At 43.1% G+C, this 18,611-nt stretch overlaps 1 protein-coding gene across 1 annotated transcript in view; it reads left to right on the top strand.

Moving 5' to 3' along the window:
- The window catches only part of nav1a (neuron navigator 1a), a 73,358-nt gene that overhangs the window by 47,032 nt on the left and 7,715 nt on the right, over positions 1-18,611 (top strand). Inside the window, exons 6-15 of the mRNA XM_070910000.1 lie at positions 5,599-5,737; positions 9,347-9,650; positions 12,802-13,630; positions 13,759-14,280; positions 15,371-15,412; positions 16,169-16,317; positions 16,453-16,632; positions 16,748-16,800; positions 17,048-17,071; positions 17,268-17,345. Of these exons, the coding sequence (XP_070766101.1) occupies positions 5,599-5,737; positions 9,347-9,650; positions 12,802-13,630; positions 13,759-14,280; positions 15,371-15,412; positions 16,169-16,317; positions 16,453-16,632; positions 16,748-16,800; positions 17,048-17,071; positions 17,268-17,345 (2,320 nt within the window). The remainder of the gene's footprint in view (positions 1-5,598; positions 5,738-9,346; positions 9,651-12,801; positions 13,631-13,758; positions 14,281-15,370; positions 15,413-16,168; positions 16,318-16,452; positions 16,633-16,747; positions 16,801-17,047; positions 17,072-17,267; positions 17,346-18,611) is intronic.

The following is an 18,611-nucleotide window of genomic DNA, read 5'->3' as shown; positions in this document are numbered from 1 at the left end:
TTGGCCCATTATCGCCACCTGTTGATTAGTGGAATAGCGTGACACCATCGTTAGGATTGTGTATTGGGTATGTGTCCTCCTGCACGAGATAAACCAAGCAAGGACACCCTCATAGGAAACAAGCTCTGTAGCACTGCTAGAGGTCTACAACTCCACAAAGAACCTTTGAGGTGACGTTATTAAACATTCATAATCATTTCACCTTACTGCTCTGGTGGAATATTCAGACTTTGTTGCAAAGTAACGTATAATTAGATAAGATTGAGAATGACATTTTGCTCTTCCTTGCTATTGACTTGTTGTTTAGTGGCAGGCTTAAGTGCACTAACATCCTCTATAATGTGCATTGATTATTGATCAGGTAATTACTTCAGTTGTTTTTTTATGAATCCCTTGTGTGTAGGACAGTCTCCTTCCACAATCACTGCCCATCTTCTGACCATGCAGCAAAGTCAAAAATGACTTCATTGTTTCTAAAAGTGTAATTCTACTCCCTACAACGCAGGACAGCTTCGGCATCACATTCCTCCAAATGGCCTCAATGCAGTTTTAACAAATGTTTGTTTAGATGGAACAGCTTATCAACCAATGCTGTTAAGTCTGCTCCCCGAGGCTGGCAAGACTCCAACTCCCAGCAAGCACTGCTCCCACAAACCACAAGCAAAGCAGCTTTCTCTCTGCAGTGGCTTTTTCTTCCTTCTGGATCTCGTGTATTTCTCTCACTTTCTTTCTCCCATCCCTCAACCTCAGAGAGGTCAGAACGAGGAGAGGAGAGGAGGAGACGGGGGAGAAGGGACTGCAGAGCTCTTATAATGAGCAGCAAAAAAGACCATTCACGTTGAGATCAGAGCAATTAGCTCCATAGTCTGAATAGTGGGGGAACACAAAAGCCTGTTAATAAAAGCAGACTATTAAACTCAGCAGCAGCTATTCAACTATTCTCCTGATAGTTTGAGAGGCTCAGTGTTTGTGTGGGTGTGCCGGTCCTCTCTGCAGACTACGAGGAACAAAGAAATCATGTCTCTGTGAAAGGAGGATGTTGGTTATGTTGACCACCATGACATTTATTAGTCTGGAAAATGAAAATCAAATATTCAAACCATTTGAAATATTCTGCAGCCTGCGTGAAACACTCTGACTCTCTGAGAGATGACGAATGACTACGTTTGCTCTGGACTCAGTGTGGCTTGTCTTTTCAGAGATGCAGTTATAATTTCATGAGTGAAGGCAGAGTAGGAAACCACTTGTGTGCAGCTGGCTCGGGATGACAGAATACAGCGTGTCCATGTGGCATATTCCCAGCCCAGAGGGATGCTGCCTTTTCCACATGCCACGCAGAAATAAAAATCATCGGTCAGGTGGAGGTGAAGAATGAGTTTAATGGAGCGCATCTCAGATTAATTGACATTTATTGCAGCCTAAATCGAATCAACACTGATATTCATTTTGCTCATGAAATTACAGTCATAGGGTACCATTTTTCAATGTCTTGATCCTTCCCCTCCAGCTGTCTTCTTTACCTGTCCATAAGCAAGAGATGCAGATGTGGTTTATGGCGCTCAAACTTTAATAAAAGCATATAATAATATAATTTAATTAAGTTTTAGTGTCATTCATTACCTCTTGCATGTTGTTGACAAGCAATTCAGATTCTCCAGGATGTTTGTATCTGGCTGGTGGTCTTTTGCTTTTTAGAGGAAGATATACTGTAGGTTTGGCTAATTAAAATGAATATAAATGCAACAGGGAAGTGGCTTGACTAAAATGGTGCTTGCCGTGAGACGTAAGCTAATCTGTGAGAGGGGTGATGTAGATGAATTGAGTGCTAATATTATCCCTCAGTCTCTGCAGCTGCTGCTAAAGAATGAAAAAGATGAGGTGGAGCAAGGAGAGATTATACCAGGAGATTTCAGAAGCTGCTCTTAAAGGAAGGAAGGATGGAGTGGATTGAGGTAGGGGAGGCAAGTCGGTGAAAGTTTAGAGAGAGTTGAGAGACTATCTAACTATTTCCTCAGATGTTGAGGAGGATTTCTATGTGTCATCAACTGCACTTCTCTCCCCACTTTAGCTCCCTGTTGTTAATGCTTGTCGTTTCAATTCTTTCCCCTCTCCCCACACGCCACTTCACCCTCTTCTCTCGAGTATCCTCGTTTTTCATCGCCCTCTTTTCAAGCTCAGACTTCCTTTTATCTCACCCAGTGGAGTCAATGGAGGACTATAGAAGGCAAAGGAGAGCTGCATGACACGGCAGTGGATCTGGTGTAGCTGTATGTTGGCAGACACTGATTGAGGATATCAGGTTTTGGCTTGGAAATAAGAAAGTTCGTTTTTAGCCAAAAACCTTTGGACTGACTTGGACAGACAGTGTTTTACAAAAAACATTCACTTGCATGAAGCTTAAAGTCTTCAGCAGATAATTTCTAAGATCTTTTGGAACTTGAATAAAGATTTCCTCCTTAGAGAACTGAGAAGCGTGGGTCACTGATGTCTGATTGAACATAATTTCTGCGGATCAAGGCTGAAGGCAGTCTAACTTATTGCCAAGGCAGCCACACTGAAAATCACACAGACAAAGTGTAACACTGACTTATGATGCCTTATGTTCCTCTTGGCGGCCACTATGTCTCAACATCTCAATTACTTTCTGAGTCTGTAAGGCGTCTTTTGGTCTCATCTAAGCAGCCTTTAATGGAACGTCTGTCCCTGTTAGATTTGGGATTTTTATTGTATAAAGCTCATTTCATTTTCAGAGGAATCAAAAAACACAATACAAAATTTCTACTTTCTTATTAAAATACAAAATTTTAGACATAATCTCACTGATAAATCAGATAAATTCCTCTGTTTCATATTTTATTCATTTAGCTGCTGCTGTCCGTGATGTTTGGCCCCTGACCTCGTCTTCCTCATCTGTGGGCTCCTGTTTTCACATCTGTCGGCTGAGTGACACCCAATCCGGCAGAGACTGTGTTTGTTCTGTTTCCTATCAGATCTGAATTATTCATCAGGGAGAGCATTATCATTCACAGAAGCGCGGGTGGACATCCAGATAGCTCTGAAGTGAATAACAGGATATGAAGAGAAAGGTGTTGCTTCAGAGAGGTGTTGATGGTAAAACACAGCTGCGTCTCCCAAGAGGAGGTTTACCTCCCAGAAATGAGTTTGTTCAATGAGGAATGAATGACACATGCACAAGTATTGGGTCCAAATAGATCTGCTCTGGAGGAGTTCAAAGTTTATTAGTTCCTTTGTGCATTTTTGTGCTAGGGAGTAAATAAAAATCTGGTATAAAGCAGGAATCAAAGATCAGCTTTTATGGAAAAACAACATCCTTCTTAGAAAGTTGTTAAAACTCTGAGAAAACTGCATATTTTGTGAAATCACCTGCCAGGTGAGTGGGTTCATCCAGTCAGTTTTTAAACAATTTCATGAGCTCACAGATGTATTTTTTTCAATTTGTTAACATTCATTTGAAATTGAAATGTGTCAAAAGTGTAAAATTTTAGAAAAAATTTAGTTGCTTTAATGTTGGAGACTAACATGGAGACAGAAAGTGTAGGTCGGCTCTGCGAATGTGTCTGGCCCGATCTTAAATTTGCCCTTAATCCTACTCTGGCATATAGACAAGTCAGCATGACAGCCACTTCAGACGTAAAATCTCGTCTGCTCTTATTTTTGTGTCCATGTATCCACAGGCTATACTGGGGGGGGGGGGCTTTCCTTTCGCCCCTCTCCCCCTTGATCCCCGCCGTCAAGTCCCCCAGGGTACAGTGTGACCCATACAGGCACCCAACCGGAAGGCCCACACCACTTTCTCTCCCTCCAGCCTCCCGTTGTGCCACAGTATACATGACCTCATTAGGCAAGCCCCACCCTCTTAACTTTTTTTACAATATAGTACGATATCAGTGTAACCTATTGACCCTAATAAGAGGAAAAACCCCAACCCCCTAACTTGCTATGCGTGACCTACTTAATGTACATAGGCACATGTGGATGTACACCCACATACCCCAAACACACCTCTCAGATGGGCCTTTTTCTCCCCCACTCTCCCCCTGCCTCATTCCTACAAGTCATTGTGTCGACCCAGATGACAGATTTGTTCCAATTATTTCTTGAGGTTTATCTGCCTTGATTGGTCATAGTATTGCATATCTTTTATCATCAGACAGGAAATGGTCAAACGTCAACCACCCTTGATTACTAAGGGCAAAAATCCAAACTGCCTCAATTTTTGCCTTTCAACAATCACACAGGCAATGGAGAAATCTTTTGTTAAAGAGGCAAAAGGCAAAGTGTGTCAGTAGCCCTGAGATTGGTCCCCACTTTTAGACTGAATTGTAGGGATGAGTAGTAAATGGAGACATTTAAAGACTAAAAGACTAATCTTAAAATATATTCTAAAGGCACCAGTAAATAAAAACTGGAGTAATGTGATCTCTCCTGGTTTGGCAATGTTTTGTACTAAATGGAGCTCCATTTAGTTTACATAATAGCATGTATGAGTTTCTGGCTGTCAAATATCAGATATGAATAATGGTTGCAGAACTAGACAAGATAACTTGAGGAAAAGTGGGTGCATAAAAACAACAAGTACAACGCTGTATCATGAAATAGTTCCTGGAATGCACTGAACACAGATTGCTGATATTCAACCGTGTCAACAAGAGTGTAATTTTGCTTTAAGTTAGATGTCTATTGATGTTATTGTTTATATAATACAGAGGTAACCACTGTAGAAACACCCCCAACCTGTTTGTGTCAGGATTTTCAGAACAAATGGGACGACAGCTAAGCAGATGTGTGCCAAGCGGACAGACTTCAGAGTCCTGGCACAGACTCCCCTCCTGAATGCACTCGTGGGCGCAAGCATCAGTATATATGTTCTTCGGTGCTATTTTTTGAGCGTGTGGGTTGAGATTATGTAGAGAGCGCTCCAAATTTCTGTTTTCCAAAGTGTTGCAGTGTGAAACTTAGATATATAGAGCAGGGAGCGTTAAAAGAGGTCTATGAATATTTAATCAAAAGACAAACGGGAAGACATGGAGCCAAGTGAGCCAACCACTGATGTAACTGAGCTGGTGGAGCTTTGATAGCTCATGCAGGGTATAAACTCGAGGAGTTTTCCAGTTAACTGTCACAGGTTGCTTTGTTTTTGTCAGTATGAAAGCATGTGGTGATATGAGATACTTGATCGATCTTTGCAGGGAAACAGAATTAGCTTCTGTACGCCCTTGGAGTTAGAAAGGATTTGGTGTCTTGATCAAGGATGCTTGATTGCATTGGGGCTTAAACTCAGGTTTATCAGTTGAAGGAGACTCTACTCAAAGACTTTGCCAGTCTGTCTGAACTAATTAGTAATTACTGCAGTACACATGCATCAGTCATGCATTAAATGTGGATAAGCTGCTGTAAAGCTGATGAACTGACACTCTTGATCCCAGATGATGGCAATTGTGTAGGACATGATATCTTTCTTCTAACTACAAGATGTGGTCCTTTAATTCAGTGGTAACTGCAGAAACATGTACCCCTAGTTGGGAATCACTGCTTTAATATACGACTATTTTTCTTTTCTGTTATTGTTTCTTCTAGTTGGGATGAGAGCAGTTCCATCAGCAGCGGCTTGAGTGACGGCTCAGACAACCTCAGCTCTGAAGAGTTCAACACGAGTCCCACTCTCAACTCCCTCCCTACCACCCCCATCGGCTCCCGCAGAAACTCAGCCATAGTGGTAAGTAACGCACACATCAGCATTCACACAACATACTCACACACAGCTGTCTGACGCAGATGGATTGGCAGTGTGTGTTGGTTATAGTAGTATCGACTAAGTTGTTCATATAGTGAGGGTTTGATGAGGTGCTGAATAATGTGTCATACACACACCCCAAATACACATAACAGGCAGCAGGCCACTGGCATCAGAGACAAAGCCTGATTAAGTATTCTATGCACACCCATAATATTTATCACATCTGCAGCGATCAATGTTTGCCGCAACACACACACACACACTGCATGTTAGACAGCTGCATTGTTGTGTTATGGGCTGAATTTTTTGTTGTAATCAAGCTTATTTTGGAGGTTTTAGAGAGAAAAGTCTGAAAATGATGAACTAGTGTAACTGCAAACGTAGTTGTTGGTTATTGATCTACACTAATCCATAAAAACCAGGCAACAATTGTCATTATTCCAAAAATCTGATAGTTGTCGTTGCTGCTTTTGGAGGTTTGAGACTTTTATTATACCAGTTCTGGCTCTGAGTGAGTCAATAGGTTTCTCCTTGCCAGGATTTTGTCCATCTGATTCAGCTGATCCAGAGCCTGTAGTTTTGGCCCAGTTCAGCAGTATAATTAGCCTGACTGGCTGGAGTTAGAAACGACTATCCTGAATGATTATGTTTGTTCAATACATTGGAGTGCACTGATATGACTATGTGTGGTGGTTTTGAACATTTGCTGTGGAGATGGGAGGATTTTTGGGATTCGTGACCTCTGTGCCTCTAAAATCCCGTCTACAGCTTCGCTTGAGGTTCTTTAAGATCCATCTGTAGCTGTATGGGTTCCAGACAGTGTGTGTATGTGTGTTTACCCAGAGCGTCTGATGTAGGTCACACCTCCGCAATGTGGTTTATGTGTCAGATGTAGTGGGATTTTAAAGAAAGAGAGACAGAGAGAGAGAGAGAGAGGGAATCAGTGTAGCCATAGCAACCGAAGGGCAGGGATGCTGAGCGTACGAGGCTTTGTCTTCTCCCGTAGACTGAAGGACAGGTCTAGAACGTGGCCATCTGCGCACACACGCGCACACACACACACACACACACACACACACACACACACACACACACACACACACACAGGGCCATCTGCAGTCCTGCATCCGGGCCAGCGAGCAAGAACCGGGGCGCCTCCCTCCACGCCTAGTTGCAGGAGTCATAGCAACCATTACCCCCCTATGGCATCATTACCATGGCAACCAACCATCACATCATCATGCACCCCACATTGTCTAACACACATGGCTCCCTGTTCTCAGCTGATGTTTTTTCTTTTATCGGCTTCTCTTTGTGTCCTGAAGCCGTTTGTCTTTGTCTATTCCTCAAAGGCAACGCTGACTTTACATCACATTCCTCATCTCTCCCACACATTGTATAATATACTCAACAAGGATATGAGGGTGTAGGAGAGAAGGGTAATGAAGAAAGGGTGGCACAAAGAAGGCATGGTTGGGAGAGAGAGAGAGAGAGAGAGAGAGAGAGAATCAAAGTGGTGTATGTAGGTGGTACAAAAAGATTTCCTCATTTCCACATGGAGGTGGACCAAGTAGTATAAGTTAATACACCTTGTTTTCCCAATATCTTGTGTGTGTGTGTGTGTGTGTGTGTGTGTGTGTGTGTGTGTGTGTGTGTGTGTGTGTGTGTGTGTGCACCTATCTGTCTGTATGTGTCGTTATCCATGTTTTGCTACAGCTATCTGGACAGATGTGCAACCCCCCCTCCTCTGTTTCAATAATCAGGGAATGTGTGTGAGGAAATGACAATGTTTTATCAACAAGGTCTGGTCAAACAGGACACTCACACACACACACACACACACACACACACACACACACACACACACACACACACACGCATGCTTCCTCCTCCTCATGTGATGTGAACCTGCCCATGGGGTCTATTGGTTTTAATAAAAAAGGAATTCAGCATATGAGTCCTCATGAGAACCGATGGGTGCAACGTCCTGAGCTGCCACACACACACACACATGAACACACACCTCCTGATGCATTGTGTAACTGTCGGCCTCCTACAGAGGGAGGAGAATAATCTGCCTCTGTGAAAACTAGTCCTGTATGTCCTCATGTAGACTCCCATAAACACTCATAGTTACACAGGGATTATGTATTGTGTGTTTTCACTTCATACACACACAGAAGACTTGACTCAATAATAACGTCACATTTCCTTTAGTTTAACATTTGACATTCTTCCTTATTTGATTGTGTTTAGTCTGTGTTGTCTGTTTTCTCTGTTTAGGTCAGTGTGTGTGAGTCTTGTGTCTGAGCTAATATTTTTGTATTGGTGTGCTGTGTGTGTGTGTGTGTGTGTGTGTGTGTGTGTGTGTGTGTGTGTGTGTGTGTGTGTGTGTGTGTACATACATGCAAATGTACCGTACATATGTATATACATGTGTGTGTTGGGCAGTTTCTTCCCCTGCTGTCTCTTTTGAAATGTTCAAATGGATACGATAGGATTTAGACTTGGCCGATGAGACATCAGTGAGTGTGTTTTTTTTGGGTTGACTTGGTTAGACATGTTTTTCTGCTCAAGGCAACAAGATGAGGCAGAGTCTGAGGCTCTGTCTGAGTCCACACACCTCATCAAATGCCTTTTTTCAGACTGGGACCAATGATGAACACAAAGTACTGATTTCAAGGGAAACACAATGTTTCTGCATTAATGATCCAATGAGTTGTTCCACTGGCTTGTTCATCCCAGTGTCCCAAGCAAACTCTGTAGCATGTGTTGCATTAAGAGATGTCAGAAAATAGATCAGAATAATCCCAAATGAAACAAGTAATAAAACGTTATAGTATTGGGTAGAGTCTGGAGGATTACATAGAGTGAGTACAGTTGGACTCAAGTTGTATTTAATTGTATTTCAAAATAATCTTAGAAGTGGCACACAAAAAGGCATTCCTTACTCATATTATACTGTATGTGCCAGAGTTTTAATGTCCACCAAAACTGCAAGAAGTGTCTGCAGCTCTTCACCATACCATTTTCTAGATTAAGGCTAATTTAACTAACCTATGTCACTCAAGTTTTCCTGTGGCTTCTTAAAACAAAATGGCAAAGGTAGTCCTATGTACATCCTGCAAAACCTCAGTGGGACAGGTGCTGGATATAAAGATCCATGTAAACCTTGAGTCCTCCTCAGACTTGATCAAAATGTCACAACGCCCATCTTATCAGAGAGCTCTGATTCTAGTGTGTGAGAGTCTTTTTATTGTACTAACTTCATAATAAAAGCCATATGCTGCTTTTATGTGAGATCAGAAAGGCTTGATTTCTGTCTCTTTAGCAGCACTTTGATGCCATGATGCATTTGCTCAGTTTTGTTTTTTTAACTCTGCTTTTTAGGTGGTCAAAACATACTCAGGTGGACCACCTTAGATTTAGGTATGCAAGGGAAAACCATGCCTATGAAGCAAACAACCTACCAGAGACATACATACATACAAATAAGTATTGGCTCCATGTTCTGTAAGTCAGATCCTACTTCTTAAACCTCGTCTTGACACAGTGTCTCTAATCATGCATCTGGATTTCTCTTTCTAGATGCGTACTGACGCAGAGAAGAGATCTCTGGTGGAGAGTGGTCTGTCCTGGGACACCGACGATACCAAACCTGGCCGCAAGAGCCAGGGCAGCGGCGTCTACGATACAGGAAGTCTCAAGTCCGAATCAGCCAATAAATGGAAAAAGACGCGGACGCAGGGGGAGGGGCTGGATGGAGGGAAGGGCGAGCTGAAGAAACCTCAGACCCTGGGTCATGGAAATGTGTTGAAGAAAGGAAGAAACCCACCTGTGGGAGTCACCTCCCCAATCACACACACCTCTCAGAGTGGGCTGAAAGTGGCGGGTGAGTGGAGAAACACACACAGTGAGGTGTAATATATATAGCTACACTTGAAATGGTTTCATAACTTGAGCAGACTGACACATTTCTTTTAATATTCCCTTCTTTCTGGCAGTCTCACACCCACACACAGTCACAGACACACTCTCTGTCTTTGTCCCACACATTCATCCACAGCTGCAGCCCACCCTCCGGGCCTTTAGAAAGTGGTGCCATGTATCAAACGCCCATCACCACCCACCCACTCCCTTCCTGCCAGCCAACCACACGAACACACAGACACACACTGGCCAACAGTGTTTTTTTTTCTTCCTATTAGTCTAGCCTTTCCTATCCAAGCTTTATTTCTGTGCCGGACAGAGACAATTTATAGCACTTAAATAAAGGCCTTGTACCCAAAACAACTGGACCAGAGACAGTGTGTGTGTTTGTAATGGTATGTGTGTGTGAGTTGCAGACACTTCTGAGATTGTGCCAGCCTTACAGAGTGTCACCCATCACACTTAACACGCGTACACACTCTCACTCACACACAAAGAGCACAATAGTGGGGATTGTGCAGCTGCTTTTTAAGCACACCATCTGTGCGCTGTTTACGTAAGCACGCGCACCCGCTCACACACATATAGACAACCAAAACAACAGGATATTAGTTGATGTGTTGTGTGCCGATCTAGATAGTCTGAGTAAACAGTCCTCTTTCTGTGGGACTGTCCTGTGTTTGCATTGCCAGCTGTTGAAATGACAGATATGCCAAACAAGTGTGCTGAACCAGCCTGTGATCTGTGTGCCAGGCTGTTATTGTTATTGATGTGAACAGTATGATTCTGCTATCGTGGCTACTCAATCTGCCACCGACTTGGAGACTTCATCAGATGATGAAGTCAAGTGAGAGCAGACGGGAAAAGGTTGTTGTGTACTTTTTAGTAGTTAGTGCTTAAGATTGGTTTATCATATTAAGAGATGCAACTAACAATTATTTTCAGTATCATTTAATCAATTATTTTCATGACTTATCTTTTGATTGTTTACAATATGAAATGTAAGAAAATAGTAAAAAAAAACACCCATCTCAAGTTCCAGTAGTACAAGGTAACTAGAAGTTAGTTAGTTAGTTAGTTGTTCCTCTAACAAATTTATCGTTTTGTTAGACTAACAGTCCAAAAAACAAATTCATTTTTAAAATAATGTAAAAGAGAGAAGAGCAGCAAAACAAAAAAAAACTCATATTTGAAAAGCTGCAGCTAACAAATATTTGGTCTTTTTCCTTGATAAATGGCTTGAAATTGTAGATGTTGGTGGAGCCTTAGAACCAATTTCCACATTATGGGACAATAGTGTCCATTAACAGTAAAGTCAAACATCAAACTGAGTTAGTAAGCATAATGAAACAAACACATTCTTTTTTTTTGGTGCGAACGCACAACAAATCTGCTAGAATTACTATGTAGTTTGGAGGTGGGACACAGTGCAGGTGTTCATCACTCTGGCTGCGGACTATTCTCGTATCTCCCTCCCTGTTTCCCCTCGGTCACATGCTCTCACACAGACACACACCTGCAGGTACATTCGGCCACCTTCCTGCAACAAATGTTTACACTCCTCACAAACACAGAAATATGCACTGATACTGTATCTTAACAACCACAAATACAAGCACATGCGTGTTGATGTGTGATGGTTGATAGGAGACATTGTCAGCAGAATGATGGAGTCTAGGAATGAGGCAGCTTGTCTCTCTGACAGACAGGAATATGAGAGTGGGTGTGTAGATACATTATTCCATACAGTTCTCTTTCCACTGCTTCTACCACAGTGGCCTTAAATAGAAGAAGACTTAGAATATAAATGAGTCATTTTCCTTCAACATCCAGAGATGACAGTGTTAGAAATGTTACAGTCTGCAAAGGATTTCTCTGTCTGTCTGTGTGTTCAGATCTCCATCTCTTCAGACATGTGGGCCACTTGAGTCGAGACATGAAGTGATTCGTGGTCTCTTCTACACACGCCGCTGTGTCAAGCTGTGAGCTCCACTGTCTCCCACAGCCGGTGTCAATAAATCGGGCTTCATTAAGGTCAAAATTAATACGCACGCCTGGATTCTGTCAGTGTGTGTGTTTGTTGCCTCTCACTGCCAACAGTGTGTGTTTCTGCAGCTAAAATGTTCTTGGAACGTGCAGAGTTGCGGTTACACGATGGATTGAGTTTATGACTTGACATGTAAACCCAATTTTCACATTTACAGAAGAACTCCAAGCGTAATGTGTTGTCAGTGTCACATTCCTATAAGATCCAATCACTGAGAACTGTGAGTGTGTGTGGTATATATGTCTGGCCCTATGTGTGTGTGTGTATGTGTCTTTTGCGGGGTTATAAATACCCTTAAGTGACTCCAGATGTCCCAAGGCAGCACGCCGGTGGGTCTCATTCAACAGCAGTTCTTTGACTCTGTTAATGCCTTGTATATAAACCTCCCATAACAACTCCCATTAGATACAAATTAAGAGTGTGGGCTCGCACTTGTATGGGTGGTGCATATAGTGCACATGTGTCTAATAGACTTTTTTTCTCGTAATAACTTCCAAACAAGTCCAATTAATTTGCCAACTGGGAAATGTACAGATGGGGAGAAAATCACATAATTTTCCTTAAACCTCCGTTCCACTGAGTTATCTCTCGCTCCGCCCTCTTTCCCCAAAGAGGCTTCAAGAGTGGAGAAATTCAGTATTACTGGGTGTTTCATGCAGTTTTGTGCCCGCAGACACGCTTCGTGAATGTGAACACCAGTTTTCCACAGACACGCTGCACATGTTAATCTCAGCACTCTGCAGCTGTGACACGCAGACGTGCACTTACTGGAAAGCCAGAGAAAACCGTTTTAGTTCATCAAGATGGAAAAGAGGAGTAACCGCATGATAACAGTGTGTGTGAGGGTGAAGCTGGCTGAGAGTCGGGTCTACACACTGTCTGTCTGCTCAGACAGGGATTTGTTTTTATCAGCAGACAGTCAGACCATGTAGGTGTTCAGATAAGATATCTTATGTCCTAATATGGCTTAGTTAGTCTCACTCACCACCAGAGACTGTTCAGGCTTTAAACTGTTCAAGCTACTCATCAGTGATTATTTTCTTTTTTTCCTCCTCTTCCTCTCTAGGTACAGTAAAATCAGATGGAAAGCCAATGGATAAGTCTCGGTTAGCAGTGAAGACCTCTGGGCTTCAGCGCTCTTCCTCTGATGCCGGTAAAGACCACAGAAATGGCTCCGGTGCTGGTGAGCAACGTAAACCTCCGTCCGGCCTGGTCAGGCCCTCAACTGGTGGAAACTTTGGCTTTAAGAAGCCCGCCACAGCTACCAGTAATGGCACAAACAATGCCAGTACACCAACTATGATGAGTACAGGTGGCAGCGCCATACCTTGCGGCTCTGCAACTGTGGGGAAGATTCCCAAAACATCGGGTATTCCTGTCAAACCAGGGGCTGGTGGTGGTGGAGGCCGTAAGACAAGTCTAGATGTTTCAAACAGCGACCAGAGTGGTTTTCTGTCTCCAAATGCCAGGACGTCTCTCCAGTACCGCTCTCTGCCTCGGCCAGCAAAGACAAGCACCCTAACTCTAACCCGGCCGAGCTCAGCTCGCCCAGTGAGCACTACCATGGACACAGGCTCTGGGCTGATCAAACCCTCCACCACAGTGCTTCAGGGCTCCAGGCTCAAAGAGCCCGCCTCAGGTCTTGGTTCTGGAAATGGGTTGAGTAAGACAGGGGGTCGTGGGATCACAAGTCCCAGTCCTGTCAATCAGACAGACCGAGAGAAAGAGAAAGAGAGGGCCAAAGCTAAAGCGGTAGTGTCTGACTCTGAGTGTGGAGGTGGGTCTCTGAAGGGCAGCCCTGCTCAGACCCCTTCAGAGAATGGAGGGAAGCTACAGGGGCTGAGACCTCCCAGCAGTGGCAAGGGCATGGATCTGCCCTCCCCCAACACACACAGGTACCGGAGTTCATATGCTACCACAAAACACATATGATGCAATTTCCCAGTATTTTTTCCCCACACATACTTTGACATACAAAGTATGAATATGCTTTTGCTTCAGCATTGTCTTTCTTTGGCTTCAGGTTATCAGGGGTGCGCAGCCTGGCAAAGCCTCCATCCATGGTCCAGCTTGACAAGCTGAACTCCAACAGCCTAGAGGTAGGAGTTCATGACTCCCTGCCACCGAAGATTCCTCCTTACTCTAAGCTCCAGGACCTGGCCAGCTCAGTAGGCAGCTCCACTGGCCCCTGCCTGACCCCTAGCCCTGCCCCATTACTCAATGTGAACTCATCGGCCTGCTTCTCGAGCTCTGGGACTGGTTTGGGTCCTAGGCAGGTCTCCTCCCTCGGGGTTGAAGGGAGCGGAGGGAGCACCTCTCCCCTGCTCTACCCTCGCTTGTCTGGGCTGCATCGCAGCATGGAGTCGCTGCCGCTCCAGATGAGTGTGGCCCCAGAGCCCCAGGAGAGGGAGAAACACCGGGAGAGGGAGACTTTGGTAAGAGGCTACACCACCATAGAGTCCCGAGACAAAGACAGGCGGGAAGACAGGGGCCCTCCTGCCAGCTGGAGCTCTGGAAGTAAAGTGTCATTCCCTCTCACAGACAGGTGAGATTAAATTCTGCTGAAAGATAATCTTTAACTGTGCATATATTTTAAACCCAATCACATCACACCAGTGTTCATGCAAAGCAGACGTTTTGTCATTAATGTTTCGTAATACTGCCATCTAGCACCACCTACTGGTCAACGGAGGAACTGCGCCAACATTATTCATTGTTCAGGGAAGGCAGGAGTGATCAGGGAAGGTCTTTGATACCTTATTCGCTTTGTTCTACGCTACGATCATGCTATTCCCTCCCCTTATTGGGAGGGCAGGTGGAAAGGTGATTCGGTTTGGCATTTGATGGCAAAATGCTGCTTATACTGGAAAAGGTATGCAGCCATTTTTTGACATCAGTGGCATTTAGGAAGAGCGAGGAAAAACATCTGTTCACACCTACAGAGACGAGATAATAACAATCCACCAAAGTGAAAACTCAGATTGGTAAAGATGTCTGTGGTCTTGTCAGGATGAAAATAGCTCAAAGAGTCATTTATCAGAATATATTTTTTTTATATTTGTAGGTAGACTAAATTAACCATGTGTGGATGTGATTGTAATAGCTATTACTAAAATGTAATGTGTTATTTAATCAGAAAAACCGAGACAAAACAAAAATCCTGTGAATTGCAATAGGATGCCTTATCTCCATCACCATCCCATGATAGTCACACACCAAAAGATATTGTATATTTAATGTTTCTGCATTTGAAATGCTGTATGAGATGCTAAATATTGCCCAAATTATAGAATGTGGTTTAATGAGAAGGCTAAAAATATTTTTTACATTATAAAGTCAAGCAGGTGGAGGCAACCACATGCATGCACGCACACGCACACACACACACACACACACACACACACACACACACACACACACACACACACACACAGAGACTGAGGGGTTTCTAGGCTATTATTACTGCAGGCCTATTATCAGTATTGTAGCGGCCCCAGTGACTGAAGTCATAATTACTGGCTGACACCAGTTGTCTGCCAGTCTCACTGTGCTCCTTTGTGCTTTCTGCCTATTCTTGAGAGTTTAATAACTCCCTGCACCAGTGGTTAAATAATGACATTGTTTAATCTCCACAGTTCTCAGAGAGATAGAAACACGCTGCCAAAGAAAGGTTTAAGGTAAGTGGACACACACATACAGCTACACACATACATACACACTCTTATACACCAGACTGCCAGGCACTTGATAGTTTGACACAATTTGGCCCTAGTCCTGTAATTGCACACACACAGAGATCCCATTGATAAGATCCTCAGTGAATGACAGATTGTGTTAATCCTCATCATTCCTGTCACTTGTAATCCAAAAACCCTTTAATCCCCTCAAAATTTTATCTCATTGTGTCCTAGTGGCAACATTGTGTTTCTTTCCACTCACTGAATGATATTGGTACTGGGTAACACTTTATTTAACTTTAACACCCTACCCCTATTTAGCACAGCAGTATATAAATATTTCATAAATTAAGAAAATAAAATATGTCTTCATAGGAGAAGTCATAATTGTTGACAATACTGGGCATTAATATACACAAATGTATCTTATTTCTGCTTATAACTACTTTGTAATGTAGCATAGAAATGTATTATATCCAGACTTCTTGTGTAGAGGATCTGCTGCATGTAACTGAAATAGAAATTGTATGTGTTTGGGGGATTATTTTATAACTCTTCTTTCGTCTGACTTTGGCTACGTTTCTGTGTGTTCTCTGTCCGATAGCTTGAACATAATATTCCAAAATGTCTGCAGACTTTTACACAACACTGTACATGAATTCTAATACGTAACAACAACTTTATTATGACTGACAGTTTCTTTATTTTAGTCCACTAACTTTTACTATTATCACTGACTTTGTCCTGTCTGTGTAGTTTCAGCAGTGCCACCCAGGTTGAGGAGGAAGGGAAGGAGAAAGGAGAGAGGAGACACTCTCATACTGTTCTGAGTATGACCGACTCACTCGCTCTTCCGCTGCTGTCCTCACCCACCTCCCTGCCCCGCACCTCTAAGACCAGTATGGGTGAGTGTATATGCATTCACACACACAAAAGGAAAGAATACTGACAAGAATAATTTGTGCTACAATATATATATATATTTATGCATTTGTTTAATTTTATGTATAACATCGGTAACCCCTCTGGTTTCTTGCTAGTACCCAGCCCTGTCGGTGGACCTCCGAGGATGACTCGATCCAACAGCATCCCAACGCACGATGCCTCTCTGGAGCTGTACGGAGCGTCCCCGCTGGGCAGCACGCTGTCGCTGGCTGAACGCCCCCGCAGCATGGGAATGGTTCGCTCCGGATCCTTCAGGGACAAGGAGCCCGACGAGGGTGAGCCCGCTGAATTATTTTGATATCTGTTATATAAAATTCTGGTCGTTGTTGCTGTGCACCTCTGTTTCTAATTGAGCTTCCCATTGATTAATTCTTAATTTTCTCTTTTCAGTTCATGGGTCTGTGCTCTCCCTGGCATCCAACGCCTCGTCAAGCTACTCCTCGGTGAGTGTGGGCAGCATGCAGACTCAGGTAGCTACACCTCAGTATGTGTGTTGTTGGGGTGTATTTATGTGTGTGTGGATGCTTGTGTGGATGCTTGTGTGTACAGCGATGCTTTCCTCTCGTTTCACACAGTACACTCTAGAGATGAGCCTTTCTCCCTTGGTTTTTCCAACACCTTATTAGTCTCCTCTCCTCTCCTTTTGTCTTATTTAACATATCTTGACTTTTACTCCCTCTGCTTCCAAAGGCTGAGGAAAGGATTCAGGGAGAGGTAAGTGTGTTCTTTCCTGATCTGTCTCATTTCTGCCTTTTCATCCGTCACTCACATCGCCGTTGTCTGTGGGAGAACAAGTCTGTCACTCATTTCATGAACAACATCCACGCAAGTCACTTGTGTAATGTCAGCCATTGTCTGCTTTAGTAAACTTGTTTTTCTTATAATGTAACATGCCTGTTTTTCCTCACAGCAAATCCGTAAGCTGAGGAGGGAGCTGGAATCGTCCCAGGAGAAGGTGTCTAACCTGACGACACAGCTGACAGTAAACGTATGTACTGTTTGACTGCTAACTGAAATAAACATGACTCTTTAACTTCTTAAATATTCTGAAATAAATAGCAATTTTTTTAAAGTGCATTTCAACTCTTAAGAAAATAATATCCGATAAGAACCATAAAGAGAAAAACTGTGCAGCCAGACCCTAATCTATTTGAATGACATTTTCACTCCGTAATTAAAGCTTCAATATGCAACCTTTCACCTCGAGGCAAACCTCAAGAATTTGTAGTAGGCCCTGCCTCCAATTTTACACCATAATATATGTCACTCATGTTGATGAACTGTCCACCTCGATGACATCTACCCTGAGGCAGAGGTAACTGATACTAATAAAGACACCACGAGTGTTGAACAAGCGATAGCAGGCAGACAAAGAGCAATGTCAGGGAGTCTGCAACCGTGTTGTTCTTTTGTTTCCTACTGCTTAATGTAAAAACAAAACCAATTACACTTCGCGTACCAGTTTATCGCTGCTTGAGTTATGCTCTTACCGTTAAAAGACCAAAACAACAATCATTCGATCCTGGTAACAAGTACTCTCTGTGTATCCAAAGCTCCATTGTTGTCCACAAAGTATTAAAAACACATCAATGAGCCGCAACGTCGCACTGGGTGACATGTACCTTCATTATGACGAACATGGGCACTGTAGTTTATTTTAAGTCAAACCTGCTGCCAACAATTCTCTCTATTGCACCAAATCCGCAGCTGAAAATAGTCCCAATCAAATTTGCTATTTATTTTTGACAAATGTTTGCTAAAAGCTACAGTAACCAACCTTTTTAAAAATTATATTATATATTCATGTCTTCAGTATGAACCAATGGGCTTGGGTCTGAGTGCCACATACAGGGCAGTAAAGTCAGAGAGTGTTGAGAGAGGGACTAATGCATTGTTGGTGTTGGTCTTTTGATTGGAGTAGTTGGCAATAACAAAAATATAGAATATCGCCAGCCAATCCAATCCTCTCTCTACGCTCCTTCACAAACTCTCTATTTCTCACACAAGGCGAGGAATTTACCTTTCACACAAAATAGGAAAGAGATGCACAGAGAGAGATTTAAAATCCAAGCTGTGGGACGTCAGTCATGGATCATTTCTGTGCAGCCTCAGCACATTTCTTATCCATGTGGGGTCCATAATGATAACCTCCTCCTGAACTTCTCTCCAAGCCACTTAGCTTTGGCACACACACACACACACATACACACACACACACACACAGGTGACTTGCCCTTTCTCTGTACAAGGTTGT

This window comes from Enoplosus armatus, chromosome 8 (assembly GCF_043641665.1).
Source record: "Enoplosus armatus isolate fEnoArm2 chromosome 8, fEnoArm2.hap1, whole genome shotgun sequence".
In the NCBI taxonomy this organism is placed as follows: domain Eukaryota; kingdom Metazoa; phylum Chordata; class Actinopteri; order Centrarchiformes; family Enoplosidae; genus Enoplosus; species Enoplosus armatus.
The sequence above is the reverse complement of the archived record's forward strand: the minus strand, read 5'-3'. Positions and strand labels throughout refer to the sequence as shown.